At 37.2% G+C, this 16640-nt stretch overlaps 1 protein-coding gene across 1 annotated transcript; it reads left to right on the top strand.

Moving 5' to 3' along the window:
• The first annotated feature begins 868 nt into the window (after nucleotides 1-868).
• EFHB (EF-hand domain family member B) lies at nucleotides 869-13361 on the top strand. The gene is made up of 13 exons (XM_056484379.1): nucleotides 869-1129; nucleotides 1269-1331; nucleotides 1849-1992; nucleotides 2464-2644; nucleotides 3230-3340; nucleotides 4914-5040; nucleotides 5385-5468; nucleotides 6389-6456; nucleotides 7834-7988; nucleotides 8815-9022; nucleotides 9393-9596; nucleotides 10083-10264; nucleotides 13098-13361. Exons 1-13 carry the CDS (start codon nucleotides 905-907, stop codon nucleotides 13260-13262), a joined length of 1917 nt encoding a protein of 638 aa, XP_056340354.1. The 5' UTR covers nucleotides 869-904; the 3' UTR covers nucleotides 13263-13361.
• Nucleotides 13362-16640: the final 3279 nt, after the last annotated feature.

Below are 16640 nucleotides of genomic sequence, written 5' to 3' on the forward strand. Positions count from 1 at the left end.
GGACGGGGTGCGCCGTGTGAGGAGCCACGATGGAGGGCGCTGGGTGCGAGGGGACGGGGGAGACCTGTGAGGCCAAAACGGGTGGCGATGGGTGCGAGGGGATGGCGGAGCGCTGTGAGGGGGAGACACAGGGGCCTTGCTGCGAGGGGATGGCGGAGCGCTGTGAGGGGCAGGATGGAGGGCGCTGGGTGTGAGGGCACAACGGGGGCGCTGGGTGCGAGGGGATGGCGGAGCGCTGTGAGGGGCAGACAGGGAGCGCTGGGTGCGAGGGGATGGCGGAGCGCTGTGAGGGGCAGACAGGGAGCGCTGGGTGCGAGGGGATGGCGGAGCGCTGTGAGGGGCAGGATGGAGGGCGCTGGGTGCGAGGGGATGGCGGAGCGCTGTGAGGGGGGAGACACAGGGGCCTTGCTGCGAGGGGATGGCGGAGCGCTGTGAGGGGCAGGATGGAGGGCGCTGGGTGTGAGGGGATGGCGGAGCGCTGTGAGGGGCAGACATGGAGCGCTGGGTGCGAGGGGATGGCGGAGCGCTGTGAAGGGCAGACAGGGAGCGTTGGGTGCGAGGGGATGGCGGAGCGCTGTGAGGGGCAGGATGGAGGGCGCTGGGTGCAAGGGGATGGCGGAGCGCTGTGAGGGGCAGGATGGAGGGCGCTGGGTGCGAGGGGATGGCGGAGCGCTGTGAGGGGCAGACAGGGAGCGCTGGGTGCGAGGGGATGGCGGAGCGCTGTGAGGGGCAGGATGGAGGGCGCTGGGTGAGAGGTGATGGTGGAGCGCTGTGAGGGCAGGACGCGGAGCGCTCGGTGAGAGGGGATGGCGGAGCGCTGTGAGCGGCGGCCGCACCGCCCGACTCCCACGAGCGCTCCCGGCGCCCCGCCGCCGTTACCGAGCGAGCAGAGTAAGCGGTGGCCATGGCGGAGCAGCCAGCGCCATGCCCCGAAGCGGCGGTCACCGACAAGTGTCCGGAGCCGCCGGCCGTGAGCGCCTCCGCCGAAGGGGTCCCGCCGGTGCCGCGGAGCTGCCCCCACCGGCCCTCTCCGTGCCTTTCTGGGGCGGAGTCTCGCCTAGGGAAGGGGCTGGAAGAGGGGCAGCGTGAAGGAGCATCTCCCTGCGAGCACCGTCCCTCCCAGAAACGGGTACGGCTCCTTCCCACCCCCATCAGGGCGGGGGCAGTTGGAAAACGTTCTTTGCATAGTGTCAGATACCATTTGACTGGTTGGTTGTATTATTACGAGTTTCGTTCTGCGTTATTTATTTTTTGATTGCATTGTTTAGGCTGGAAGGTTGCGTCCCGCGGGCAGCACGGTTGCGAGTTGTTTCAAAGAGGTGTTACCTACGGTAAGTTGGTTTTGTAGGGGCTCCTGGTTTTCTTTCTACATCCCTTCGCTTTTTAAACTACCGTATATTTCATCGTTGGTTTTGGTCACATGATTGGAAAACACTTCTGGCGGTTAATTTTCATTTCACATGTTTTACCATAGTCACTGCACTTGCTTATTTGGGACGAAATGTAATTGTTTTAGACAGTTTTTCCCTCTGCATAGAGTAACTATTGGGAATTATTACTTGTGATGGAGGTGGTTCTAGTTTTCTAGTTTTCATCAAGAACACGTGAAGTAGCTTTTTTTAAAAAAATGGGAAGCATTGAAACTTAGCAATGCTGGTTTGATAAAATTTAGTCTGGGTTATTTTGACCTTATGCTCAATCAGCATCTGCAGGAGCATATGCATGTACTACAGCCCTAAAGCATCCTCATATTTCATTCTTATATCTGGAATGACACAAATGTCTGCAGTACATTTTCTTTTCATTGGCTTCTGGTGTAAACTTGTTTTTGTTTTGCCTTACATGTAGCTTGTTATTCCGACTGTTGTACGAAAGTTTCGAAATACAACAGATCCAGCTCCTGGTGCTAAAATAATATTCTATGGCACAGCAGATGATCCCGACGTTGCAACTCATTTGACACATGGAATAAAGTCAATCTCCAAATCCACTGTAAGAATGTGACTCATTTTCTCTTGTTTAAGAATGAACCTCTTAAGAGGGCTCTTAATAAAAGCAACTGATTTCCTCTTAGTCAGGAGTATAGCTGAGTGATTTATACAGCAGCATTTTACAGCTGCTGTGAATTACCTGAGTTCTGGGATCAAATCATAGGACTTATTTGGCATTATTGAAACTGGAAAATATTTGAAGTTCAGCGACTATTATCAGTGATGGAACTTGTCAATAAATATGTATTTTATTTAGCTGGAAATTTAGCATAGCATTGGTCATTAGTGGTCTTTTCTCAAGATACTGTTCTGGTTTGCAACTCAGTGGATAAAATTATGTTAGTGTAACCATGGAAGATCTCATTAGAACATTTATGAACAAACTTTTGTTTGTGTGGGTAGTCACAGTGATGTGTGAATGATCAAAGTTTGTTGTTTTTCCTGCCTCTGGTGTTGTTTGTGATGTCTTCAGGTAGCTTCACTGATAAGTCCAGTTGCTAAAAGTGAATTTCAAGAAAAGCTGCAAGACCTGAAAGAAGCCATTTACTCCAGTAATCGTGAAGCACCTTTGGGTAGATCACATGATCAATCTTCTAAGTTACCTGAGGGCTTGGATATAATTAATACTACATTTGGAATAAAAGTCTTTAAAGGTAGGAAAATGTGCCATTAAAACATACTTCCTGTAAATACAAGTTAATCTGCAATTTAGCATCTAGCACATGCTCTATGATTCCAACAACTCCAGTTTTAAGAGAAGAGTTATTTATTAAATAATAATTACTGAAAGGCCTACAATTTTTTCAGTTATGATGAAGCAACTGAGAACATATGGTAACTATCAGGGTTTTGGCTCTCTTCCTGATCAGTCTTTGCAGATTTCCTGGGAGAGCATTTTAGGTAGCTGTCAACTCACCTTCCTTTTTCCAGCAACTCTAACAGGTAAAAACTTCTTGCCGTGTGTCTCTTTCCTCCATGGACTGGAGGAAATCACATCTGTGTTGTCCATGTAGCTTTCTTGCAAAAGTTCTGTTCATCTGGGTTTCTGTGATTCTCTCCATAGTCCCATGTCTAATGTTACTAGATTGAATATAGATTGACTAGAAATTTAAAAAGTATCATCCTTCCACAGTATTAGCAACTTCTCTAATTAGGAACTGTGTACAATTAAGAACGAACCAAACAAGACATCCACTCCCCTTAGCTCCCCCAACCATACATTCTTTATTTGTTTTCAGATTTAACAGCTGGAGAGGTTGTAAACCCATCAAAAACCTTTGAGGAAGTGGATAAAGAAGCGAGAGAAGGACATGAGTTGTATCTGCTGTCACACGAGGATTATTACGCGGGTAAGTTAAAAAGCTGATAAGAAAACATGTAAAAAGTTCCTCTCTGTGTGTTCAATGCATACTGTATGCTGTTTCTTGAGATGTAAACTGTTAATTTTAACCACTGTATTAATACAATATATTTAAAAAAAAATGTGTGAAAAATGCAACTGAGAGAGCATGGTCTCAGTTTCTAGGGCTGTCAATCACATCAGGATGGGCATTTATAACAGCAGAAGAACTTCATGAAGGAGTTGGAAGCCTGATTTGTTTTGGGTGCTGCTTGTAAAGCAAAATATTTCCAGGAAACTAGAAACTCACAGATGCCCTGGATGCTTATGGAATTTGGCATTATCTATGCCACTGAAAGCAATATCAGTTTGAAGTCATGAACTGTGAGCCCATTCCAGGACTTTCTTCTTCCTTTCTTTCCTTGGGATCCAAACAATTTCAGAGCAGACAGACTTTCTGATGAGGAGCTTAGCATTAAGCTTTGGTTGTGATGACTTTCGGGCTGCTGAGTGGCTCTCTGGAATGTAGGTTCCTCAGCCTACAGCATCTTACCCATGGGTCTGTGGGCTGTGCCTGCACTGCTTCAGCCCCTGGAGGCTGTACCTGTGTGATATGATCTGCTCAGGAGCTTTTATTTCACATGTCTGCGCAGGAGCAGAGTGACAAATAGCACTCTAAAATGCAGTACTTTTTTTTTTTTCTTTTTCTTCTCTTTTTGCCCAGTTCCATGACTTTCAGTTAATGTAAATGTAAATTTTGTGTGGAGACTTACATAGATGTGAAATTATAATATATTGTTGCCTCACTGAGGACATTCTACTATAAACAGTATTGGTATAAATTGGCCAAACCTGTCACTTTATCCACCCTCTTCCCTGCCTTTCTTGGGTGCTTTTGTGAAATTATTCATTTTCTGTTTCTGTCTCTTTTGTAACTTCCATCAACCAGATCATGGAGAGACCAAGTCAGAAGCAGACTACAGAAAAAAGTCAACTATGTGCCCCGAAAGAGTGTAAAAATTCCATGCTGCCATATGAAGCCCTTATTAGAAAATATGCAGTGAATAATATTTTTGAAAGTTCTAATTATCATTCTTTTTACAAGGTGATTGAAAAGACCTTGAAGGAAAAGAAAGACATTTTTTTCTGTGAAAAAAAGACATAGCAAGAATATATCTGAAAATGCAGCACGTCAAAATATTTTTTTGCATTTTTTGAAAACAAAAAATAGTAGACATTTCTGCTGAAGTATAGATATAAAGCAATTTGTTTGCATGACGCTCACCACTTAGGCTTCATGGTTTCATTTCTTCTGTTGGGCTTGTCTTCAATCAGACATAAAAGAATACCCAAATGAAGCAGTTTTTGCTTTTTATTTTGCCTTTTATCTTCACTTTTGACAATTAGATTGTTTCTAACTACTCAATAAACAGTAGGAGTGCAAGTTATTTATCTTTAATTGAACAGGTTTGTTAATTATTTGCCTTTTTTTCTTCATTGTTTTGTCTTAAGAATTAAGAAACTAGGTACATTTTTCTTCCTGAGGTGTTTTACACAGGTTGAAATGTCTGCTTTTTCTGCAGGGGAACCAGTCAATAGGAAGTATAACTCACATTTCAACAAGTCTTTTGTTTATGGAATGGAAACCCCTCACTATGAAGATGGGCGAAATACAGCCAAGACCTTAAATTGGTTCTTAGACCTGGATTCGTAAGTTGCAATGAGTTAACTAGTTAATTAATGGGATGAATTATCAGGAGTGGGTCTTCATGCTTGAAGAAAATTGTACATCTCACAATCTTATCCTTAGCTGAATAGAAAATGCAAGATGTGATTTTTCAGAACAGTTTATCCAAAGAACTCTTACCGTATAACAGCACTTGGCATGTCTTAAGCATTATGTAAAGCTCTTTGATTTTTACTAGCAAGATGTTTTAATTACTAAGTTGAGAGGAGTTGCTGTTTAATTATAGAACAATATTTTAAAATATTACTGAAAAACTCTTGAATATTTTTAAACAAATAAGTGCAGGTGTTATTTTTGCAATTTGTAGGAAAAGAGCACCACACCTTGTGTCAACACAAAGTAATGATTTCAAGGAAAAATACCAGCCTCAGGTTGGAAAAGTTCATGATCCGTAAGTAAGCTAAGATACCTTCTGTTACAAATAGATCAAGCACAAAATTCACTCACTTTTGCCATTTCTCCAATATCTTTTTGTGTCTTGGATAAAAAATATAACTGTGTGCTTAATGCTTCCAATGCAGCACTCATTTAATAGAAAAGGACCTTCTACCTGCCCTAATTATATTGGTAAGTACACAAGTTATCAATAAGGGCTGTACTGTGTCCATGTAGTGAAGTTAGATCTTACTGTTTAAGTGGTCTGTATCTGACAAGAACTCTTTAAGACATTTTTTCCTTCTGCAATTAGGAGGATTTGAAAAGACTGAAATATCTCACCTAATGTTTTGGGATTCAACCATTTTGCTTACTCTGACACTATTTTGGTCTTCTTCATTACATCATCTGTAATCTTACAGATGGACATGGAACTAAATTGTGTTATTATCTAGCAGCATCTACCAGTTTCTGTTGAATCATTAGAATGACTGATATTTATGAATCAATCTGGGACTAAATTTTTCCACTATATCCAAAAGTAGTTTATTTCAGACATTTTAGTTAGAGATTTTGTCTAAATATTCCTTTTTTTTTTTTTTGATTACAAGGACTTTTCTCATAAATTTCTATAATTTTCTTTGGAAAATGGCATAGAATGTTTTTCCTTTTAATGAACATAAATGTTCAAAAAGTTAATACTCACATTTGGCTGTGTTACATTACAAACTGAATGTTCTAATCTGCTTTGTAAAGGGATGCTTTTCTGGAACGGTAGCATTGAAACAAAGTCCTGATAAACAAATTTCAGGTGGACTATGAGTATCATACCCATTATATAATCACTTTTTTTTTTTTTTTAATAGTAGCTGAGGTTTTATTTTGGCTTTTAATAAACTGCTTCACAATTAACAAAAAAAATGTCCTTATTGACAGTATAGCAGATACTATGAATGTTCCCCCAGACCATACATTTGGAATGGTGATCCGCCCAGATGAATATGGTAAGTTCAAGGGCAGAATAAAATCTTATATTGCTGATGAAACTCTGCTGAAGTAATAGCTGTTGGTTATATATAAAGTTTTCCTAAAATTTTAAAAGGCAAGGTACAAAAATTTATCAACAGTAAATTTTTGAGATGAAAATTTGAGTGGCTTTGAATTTGCTAATGGGAAAAAAGTAAATGTTAAAAATAAAGAAGCTTTAGGTTTGGGATTATCATGCTGGTATTTTTTTTTCTTTTTTAAAGCCTTTGTATCTGAATGTAACAAAATGGGAAATGGCAGAAACCCTTATTGACATCAAAGTGACAAAATGGCTATTTAAATCAATCATGCATCGTCCCTCTAAATGATTTCTCAAACACTTCTCTAAAAAGAGTAAAAATAACATGCAATAAATAGGAATAATAAGCTTTTGAAGATTGCAAGGAGATAGAAAGCAGAGTAAAAATAAAAAATAACCTATTAATTTTCACTATGACGAAATTTTGAAAGCTAGTCAAATCAAATAGTCAGTGTTGGGATTGATGACATTTTAACATTATGTTTAATAATTAGGGAGTACAGTCAGTAATTGGGAAGAAAAAAAAATGAAGTGGATCAAAGTCATCCAGTTAATCTGGGCCAGAGAAGGCCTGTTCAAAGAGTGCATAAGCTTTTACATGTTTTACTATGTCGTGTAATAAAGTTCATGCTATAAGGAAGAGTTGAAGGAACTGAACAAAAGAATTCATAATTAACAAGTAGAAAATAATGCTTGTACATTGCAGTTAGAGGGGGATTAGGTGAGCTACTCATGTTTCTTACTGAACTCTGAATGAACTTCCTGCGCTTTAGAAAGTCACCTTGGCATCTTGGGAGTTTGGATAAAGATTGTAGCTCAATGTGCTAAAGTGTTGATATATGCTAATAAAGTTAAGATACATAAAACATGGGAACAGTAACATAAAAATAGTGCATTATCTTTCTAGAAACCAGTGATTTATAATTATCCAAAATACTAAATTTGCTCTCATAAGTATCTGGAACGTGACCAACTGGAAGTGATAGATTCATAATATATGTTCTTTTTTGCTCAACTATCTGGGCATTAAGTAACAACTACTGCTTTTAGAAATGTTTAGAAGCAGTGGATAGATTTGTCAAGCTACATTATGATGTTCCAAAGATTTTGATATTAGCTATGTGTGAGTAGAGAAATAGTGATATGAACCATTTGACCTTGTAATGAAATGGCTGTATCAGCTGTTCAACAGTGCTAAAAATCAGCTTTTTTTAAAAATAAATGTCTTTACTGTATATGCATAACTATAATAGTAATTGTATAATTGTGTAATAATAATAATAATGAATCATTGAGGAATTATTCATTTTTATAGATGTTAATGGCCTTCTTCATGTCCGGGTTCCGTGTGAGTTCCTCCGTGGGAAGGACAGAGAAAGAGTTATCTTGATTGCAGTTCGGCAGTGTCTGAAGAAAGCTAACTATGAGAATTTTGATGTGTTACTAGAAGCATTAAGACATTTTGATAAGGTTAGTTCTCTGAAAAGGTATAAATATAAAGGAATGTGTGACACTAGCACTCTTGTGCTGTAGAGATACAGACATGAAGAAACACAAGCATAGCAAGGTAAATATGGATGAAGACTATAGCTGTGAAGATAATTCATAGTTATTGTTTATTTCATCTACTGTGATATTAGACACAATAGTATTTGGAGCTTTTTGTAATATTACTTGGAATATCCAGGTTAGAGGGACCAAGGAACACACAGGCAGGGGTAATCTTAACAGTTTTTGGATGTCGGAATCAGGCATTTCTCCTAAAGGGAAAACAGTAGAAGGGGTTATGTTCATATTTTCTTCCAAGCTGTACTTTTTGACTGAGTTGCCAAGCATCAGAATTTCAGATATTTTCTCTTATTCTCTCTGGAAGAAAAATTGTAATTGACATTTCATATGTAACTGTAATTGTAATGTATACAGAGTGATTGATGTCTTAGTTTTAAAGAGATCTTGGCTTTTCCTCAACATTTATGATTAGATTGTTATTTTGTCATAATAGCTTGTCACACCTTTACTCTGAAATCACTATATTATATAAGCTGAAGATTAATTTTTGACACTTTTCTATTCATATTTCTAATTTCTAAAATATTAGGGTTTTTTTGTACTCAGCAATATTACTGTTCTTGAAATGGTGTGTCAGTGCTATTTGTGTCTATCTATGTATTTATCTATCTATTTATGTATCTATATATTTGTATAGACGTGTGTGTGTTTCTTTTGGTGAAGTTACTTTATGATGGCTGTTAGAAGATCATAGAATATAACAACTGTTTTATTTTCTTTGTAATAGAATGGTGATGGAATCTTACACAAAGACAACCTACGAAAGATCTTTTTTCAGCTGAACATGAATCTAGATGATGAGCTCCTGGACTTGTTATTTGACTGCTGTGATTTGGATAAGGATGGTCTGATTAATTACCGAGACTTTGCGAACTTTCTGAACTGGAAGGATAAAATGGGTGTTAAAGAGTTTGAAGAAAAAATAATTAGAAAAGGTAGATGCCTTAATTCTGGGAAATTGTGGGGATGATCTTGTTCTTAGAATAGCTGTTGAAAGGACATTGCTGTTGTAAACTAGGTGCTCCTTTAGAAGGGCAGGATTTAGAGAATGATTTAACTACCAGTAGAGTCTCAGGTACAGATGTGCTTCAGAATCCTGGAGTTCTGTGTTGCATGCTGAGATTGTCACTGGGAAGTTTCGTTAATAATACAGATCAACAGAAAGTAAAACATCTCCTAGAAGCATTATGAAAAATGTAGATGAATTATGTTACCTCCTTTACAGTTCTTCAGCAAAGTTTTTTGCTTCTTAGTCTCTAGTGTGTTGATAATATATCTTGGCTGTACCATAACTTTTGTACGTAGGGGAAAAATTAGATGCCTGTCTTCCCAAAGACACAAAGAAAGAGGATGAACCACTGCCGGAACAGGAAGATCTTGAGTTAAAAGGATCAGGAAGCTCAGAAAAGATGTCTAAACCACTTAAAAGATCAACAGACAGTGTATATACAAATTATCAAACGTCATCTTCTCAGTATAATGCTATAGTAGGTGGTATCCCAACATCCTGTAAGTACAATGGACTGCTGCTCACTTCTGAGCATTATTTAAGACAAAATCAGGATCAAAGTTAAAAAGTATTGCTAAAGGTTCTACTAATGTAAAGTAGTGAATTAATTTATCTAAGCTAAATGTTTTTTATGATTGGGACTTGGAAGTTAGAAGGGATAGTCTATTCAACACATTGAAATTAATCTAGTCTTTGAGAAATTATGCTAATAATTTTAGGAGAACCATATCTCCTTGGAATCACCTAAAATATTTTCAGATGGGAATACTAAGAACTAGCATATTACTGCAAGATTCCTTGTTTTCACACTTCACGAAGTAGCTGAAGCCAGGATTTCTAAAAATGTGGAAAAATACAAGGGGAAGAAAATTATATGTCTTGCTATTGAACCTGTGTCAAGCATCACGTTTTTTCTCATTTAATGCGAAATATTTTATCTTCCCTGGCACTATTTATCCATGCTGCCTGTTAATTGATTTTCACAGGTTATCCATTGTGTGGTGTTCCAACTATTCGTTCAGATATTCCTGCTCCTCGAATTCGCCGCCTCGCTGACACAACTAATTATGGTGACCAGGGCAGTAGTTTTGCAGTATTGTTCCCTTCTGTCTTCAGTCAAAAGGGAGTGTATGAAAAAGATCTTTTAAAAAAGAGACCAAAAGCAGAGGTATAGTGAATTTCTTCAGAATATTCTTCTGTTCTGCTTGCCATGTGGGAGTGAGAAGTCATATAATCGAGTAAACAGGTTGTAAAATTCATAGTGCAACGTTACCATCTTGCTTTACATCCATTCAACTGTCTGAAAAATATGCACTCTTCACATTCTAAGTTATTCATAAAGATGGTAGATTTTAATTTTATTGAGATCCAGCCTATTCAAATTTCTGAGCAAGGTCTCAAGTAACATGGTTTAATAGTTTTGATTGTGTCATTGGATGAATGATCTCTAGAGATCTCTTCCAATCTAAGTTATTCTGTGATTCCATTAAAAGTCTTAAAAAGCCCCACAAGAAGATTTTTACGGGTATATAAAAATAATTTCTATCACAAAGGGGTGTTTAGTGGAAAATTTTACCAAGAGCATCTCTCCTCAGAAAATCTTGGCAGGTTTTGCTAATGACAAATCCAGCAAACCACTTGGAAGTACGTTTAAGTGCTCTGCTGAGTCACAGTTGTAGACTCAGATCTACAAATGATCTGTACAGTCATGAAGGACATTGGGAGTCACACAGCAGTGCTGTGCTGTCTCATAAAGATAAAGATGGGACATGAGACTCTAGGGGCTTACTTGGGGACTTCACAATTTTTCTGATATATCTGCACCCTCTAACCACTCTGTTTTCTCACAGACCAGAGTTTCTCTCATGTAAATACTGAAACAATTTTGCTGCTTCTTTGTCAGTATTGTTTACCACTTTGTTTTTACATTTGTATACAATTTATAGGGAAAAAAGAGAGAACTTTGTTGCCTGAAATACAATTTATTAGACAGTTGTAGTGAAATGTGAAATTCAAGTCTAAAATGAGAAAAGAAGCCATGGCAACTTCTTAGTCTCTACAGCTCATTATATTAAATAGTCAGCAGTCATGTTTGAAAGTGGATCTGGAACTTCAATATATATTTTACAGAAAATAGTGTTGCTAGTTAGTGGCTGGAGGGAAAAGGTGTGTCATGCTCATCAAATGCCTTGTCAGAATGTTGTGTACATGAGCATTTACCACTTTATAATCTAGCTCTGAAAGCAGGAAATGCATGCATGCAGCAAATAGCTAAGAGTAAATGGAATTCATGCTTCATTGAGAAGCCAATTACATTTGCCATTTACATCTGTCAGGCATTAGATAGAACTGTTCTTTGAAGTTATTACATGTCCTGAGATGTCATACTCTATTGTAGACTGTACTACCTATGTGGAATTCAGTGCAGAATCACCTCTGAGTCTGTTGAAACACCTTATGTTCATGAAATTGGCTGTTCGGGCATTTTATGATTATTGTTTTGATGTGTATAATTAATGTTTCTAATAATTTCATGGTTAATTAAATTATTATATGATTATATGATATTATTATTAGATGAAAGCTCAGAGTAATACCATTTTTGTATAGTGTGGTAAAAATGAATGCAAATTCTGACTATGAAATAGTTTCATGAGGTGACTCATCTTGTTGCAAAAGAACAAAGTAGATATTGGGCTTGCTGTTCTCTTCACTGAATTTCTCTCCAGTCTGTTGAAGAGAATAGAAGTTACATAATTGAGGAATAGTGTGTAATTTGTATGCAGCATGATCTTGTTGATCATAGGTGAGAGTGAGTTTTTATCCTGTCTGTACATGATAGTCTGTGGTTTGGTCAGTGATGATTTTAACAGCAGTTGATGAGTCAGGACAGAGCTTTCTCTTAACATGGTGAAGCCAAATTTTGAGAGCATGTAGTTCCTTTATTCTCCCTGCAGTGACGTCCTGTGAAGGAATATTGCTTTTAGTTTAACTTCTATATTTTACTAGCTTGTTGAGGACACTTGATTAGATCTGGTTTTACTCATGGGCAACATGATTGATTTGACTGAAATACCACCTATGCTTAAAGAAACAAAACTCTGTCCCTTTTTTCCTTCTGCAGTGTCGGTTTGTGAGAACTGTCATAGATTTATTGGCTCAGATTAAGCTGCAAATTTGCTGTACTGTAGGTCAGGCCTATATTTATACAAAAGACAGTATAGAAATGTTGATTTGACTGTGTTAAAGGTCTTATTTTATCAAAGCAAGCATAAAGTCTCCGTAGCATAAATATTAACATCCATGTACACAGCCATGGATGATGCAATTGAAGAAACCAAATGTTTGGTGATACTAACAGAAGCACAGGGTACATCAATATTCTTCTAAAGTTACTTTCCTCTAATGAGTCAACAGGTCAGTGTAATGAGGCATGCAACAGGAAGCACCCAAGTGAAAAATATGAAAAAAGTCCCTTCTGCTGAATTATTTTGGTGTAAAATGATAGCAAGGCTCAAAGTTGATGTGAACCATTTCATTTTAGTCACTTCACCCACTTATCTACACCAGCTGATGACCTTGTGTAAAGTACTCTTGCTGTGAGATGCAGATAAAAATATAATCTGATTTATGTTGGTAACTGCAGACAGCAAAAATAGAGTGGATAAACAGAACTTTACTTAGGGCTTTTAAAAAAACTTTTATTTTTCCCTGAGTCTTCTGTATTTGATATTTTCCCAGTGTTGAAGTAGTGCATCAACATTAATGTATTAATTATAGACAATTTTGTGTGGCTTTCATTGCAATAAGATTCAGATTTACTTAAATAGGAATTTCTTTTGTTGAGGATGCAGGATGTGGTCTGTAGTTTTAATTTAAGAGTGGGAAAATATTCTTTGGCAAATAGAGATTGCTAAATGTGTAAAAGCCAGACACTGTATAGTTTAACAAAACACTGAATAGAATTACACAAATTGTATTATTTTGTATTATTTTTGTAGATTAAACAAATTCTCCACAATATGGGCATGAATGTTGCAGATGAAAGATTTGAAGAAATATGGAAGCAAGTGTGTACAAAACATGAGATAAAAGAGCTTTGTGATTGTGAAGAAAGTATGTGGGATATACTGAATAAGATACATGAATCACGCATAAAATTCTAGTCTCTGATTCTAGTCTCTGGATACTTCTTTTATTTAACATCAGTCATAATTCTAATGCTTAATAAATAATAAACAATAAATATTTATATGTGTATTGTCTTTCTGAGTAGTGGGTTCTCCACATATATATGAATCATTGCAGTTGGTAGGAACTGCCATGCATGCTTGTAAATGTAGTACAAATATTTATCTGATATTCCATTTTGCATTTTTTCTTTTTTTTTTTTTTTTTTGCTCATTAATGGGAAGACACTTTTGACAGTACTAAAGATAAATTTTTCAGATATTCAAGGCCTCTCAAAGATTATTATCATATAATGGCATTTTTCGTTTCTTCTCATGTTCCATAATTCTTGTCAACAGAGATCCGGTTGTGACAAAGTATGTGAGATGCTTGAAAGTTCATGTGAGAAAGTGCTTTACAGTAAAATAGTAAGGAAGGTACATAACAATAGGTGTGGGATCTAAAGTGTTCTCATGAAATAGACTCCATAAAAACCTATGGGTTAAGAAGGGAATGTCCAGTTGTGTGGCAGAGGGCTCCTGTACTTTATGCAAGCTTACATCTATTACTTAATAGTATTCAGCTTTCACACTGAAGAAAAAAGAATGGATATTGAGAGGTGTTTATGTAATAAACATTACATTAAAGTGCAGGCTGAGAAAAATTTGTGAGGGCTTTCAGAGAGCCAGCTATTCATTTGTGACCAGTGTGGTTTCTTGGGAAGAGGGAGAGTCATTAATGGAAAACACTTAAAGATTATTATGCACATCTCAATGAATATATATAAAGTGCAATGAGAATAAACAATGAAAAGTAAATAATACTAAAACATGCAACTGTGAGTTGGAATGCTTACTCTTCTACTACAGTACTGAACTTTGGTTGAAAACAGATGGAAATTGTTCACTATTAGCAGTGAGAAGTATTACTTCTAGACTTTCAAATTCAAAAAGAAAGATCCTTGCCCAATGTAATCTTAACATACAGGATTTCAAGAAGGATGTCACTTTGTTACTTATTGATGCTTTAAGTACCTTAATAAGATTTGTAGAATGTTGCCAGCCAAAAGCCTTACTGAGTTTTACAATGAAAGTAAAGGCTCTGTTATGTTAAATGCCCATTTAATGCCTGCTTAAAATTTTACTGTAACCTTCTCCTCTCATGTTTTTTAAGATTCCTCTTTTGCCTGTATTTTAGGGGCTGGTCATTTACATGTAACTAGCTTGTTACATGACATCTGCAAGCAAGACCCTCTTGCACATTATTTTTGTAGCATTAACAGTAGCTCTCTTACATCAAATGGAAAGAATTTGCTTTCTGGTATCTCCAAGGAGCAGGTGGTGGAAATGCTGCTTGATGAAGGCAGCTTCTTTCCTGCTGTGAATGAATGTTCTGCACTTTTGCTGCCTTGCCTCCTTATCCTTCTGGAACTCTCTGCATACACTAAGAAGCATGCAGGAGGCAGACTGACTGTCCCAGGTGGAATCATGACAGAAAGATAAATGTACAGCTGATTACAATTTAATTTATTATATTAGAATTTTACCACCTTCGGTGAAAACCTCTAAAGCTTCTTTTCTGTTCATATTATGTGGGAGGGAAGAATCTTTTACCATTGTTGCAGCAAACTTTCAAAAGCACTGATTTATTTTCCTCTTCAATAGAAGATTTTAGGTGAAATATTCAAGCTCACTTCAGGGGAAAATTGAAAAAAAATGCTGGATCTGTGTATGTGTGTGTATATATGTATATGTATGTGTATATATATGAGATCTCTTGTGTTTGTTCAGTGGCTTGAAATTCTGTGAAATTTTTTTTTAATCTAACAGATAGATACTTGCACTCCTCTACTTTCCATAGAATCTTTTCCTTTGTCAATGAAATGGAATTAATGTTCTTGGCCAGTCTGCTAAATAAATTCTAGATAAAGAAGTCTGATAAATCATGGTTTAGTTTTTTGTGAGTATATTTGTAACCACGGACTAAAGATTTTCTTTCGGGTTTGGGTTTGAAATTACCCCTCTGAAGCCTTAGAAGATAAATTACTGAAAAGAGCTGTAAATTCTGCTCATAGGTGCTTGTTTTTCATCGTGATACTCATTAGGAAGCCCCTGAAAGATTCAATCACTGTGACACAGACAGCAACTTCTCAGGAGTTCCCCAGTTCTTTCGGTTCCTTTTGTTAAACGCTTTGTGTACACAGAACTTTGGTGCAGATTTCTGTATTTCATGTCTGCTTGGCTTCCCAATATTTGAACTCAATGACATATTTTTAGGCTTTAAAGCTGCAAGTTGAGTTCTGTAATTTTTGTGGGTCCATCAATATATTCCAAATGACAGAAAACATAAGGTTTGCTTTCTTCTTTATTTCAGTGTGATTCTAGGTATGGAGCTGGTGTAACCAGGACAGCACACCTTGCACTAAACCTAGGGCTGTATCCAAGGTAAAGCTTTTGGGAAGAGATGTGAAAACAACTCAAAAGTCATGTGTTCTAAGAGTAAATGCATAAATTTAGTGCTGGAAGCAATTTATTGTGTTTAGTTATATTTAAAAATCACATGGTGACTGAGAGCGTGGACAAAACTAATAAACAGCAAATTGTAGCAAAGGTAAATATTTTGTTAAAAATTGTTGAGTTGTAGACATTTTGTATCAAATTTTCTTAATGGAATTTTCATAAATTTAGTCACTGGATAAATGACACAGAATATTCAGACACTTGTGCATTATTTCTCCATTAATCTGTTTCACTGTGATGAGTATTCCAAAGAATAACGTATTTAATAATTATGCATTTTTAATTGGTTCTGTCAAATTAAAGAAGTTCATTTTAGAGCAGATGTATTGGTTTCCAGGAATAGAGCAGGGAGCTCATCCTATATATGGAGATGGAGGCCAGTGCTTGCTACTCCCCAAAAGCCACGACAGGGAAACTGACTTTCAATACCTAAAGACACCTGTAAAAGATAAGGCTGAAGATTTGAATGTGCAAAATTGCTTTTCATTCATTCTGTATTTCTGGCTCTTTATCTTTAGAATGTGAATATTAGTATGTATAAGAATCTGAATATGAATGTACACAGCTAAGTATGACTTATTTGGCAGTCACTTGCGCTAAGTAAAGCAGATGTTGGACTCGATTATCCTGTTATTACTACTGTTATTATTTCAGTTCTCTAATGGAAAAAAAACTATCTGTGCAATGACTTTTGTTTGAGATGCTGGAAGATCCAGCCCACTGTCTTCCATAGAAATGTATGTACAAATAAATATAGGCCTTTCCTTGATATTATTACTAGGTAACATTATTGTATCTGTCTTTAAAGGATCTAGTGTTTTTGTTCTGTGCATCAAGAACTACTATTTTTCAATG

Source organism: Oenanthe melanoleuca, chromosome 2, assembly GCF_029582105.1.
Source record: "Oenanthe melanoleuca isolate GR-GAL-2019-014 chromosome 2, OMel1.0, whole genome shotgun sequence".
NCBI classification, from domain to species: domain Eukaryota; kingdom Metazoa; phylum Chordata; class Aves; order Passeriformes; family Muscicapidae; genus Oenanthe; species Oenanthe melanoleuca.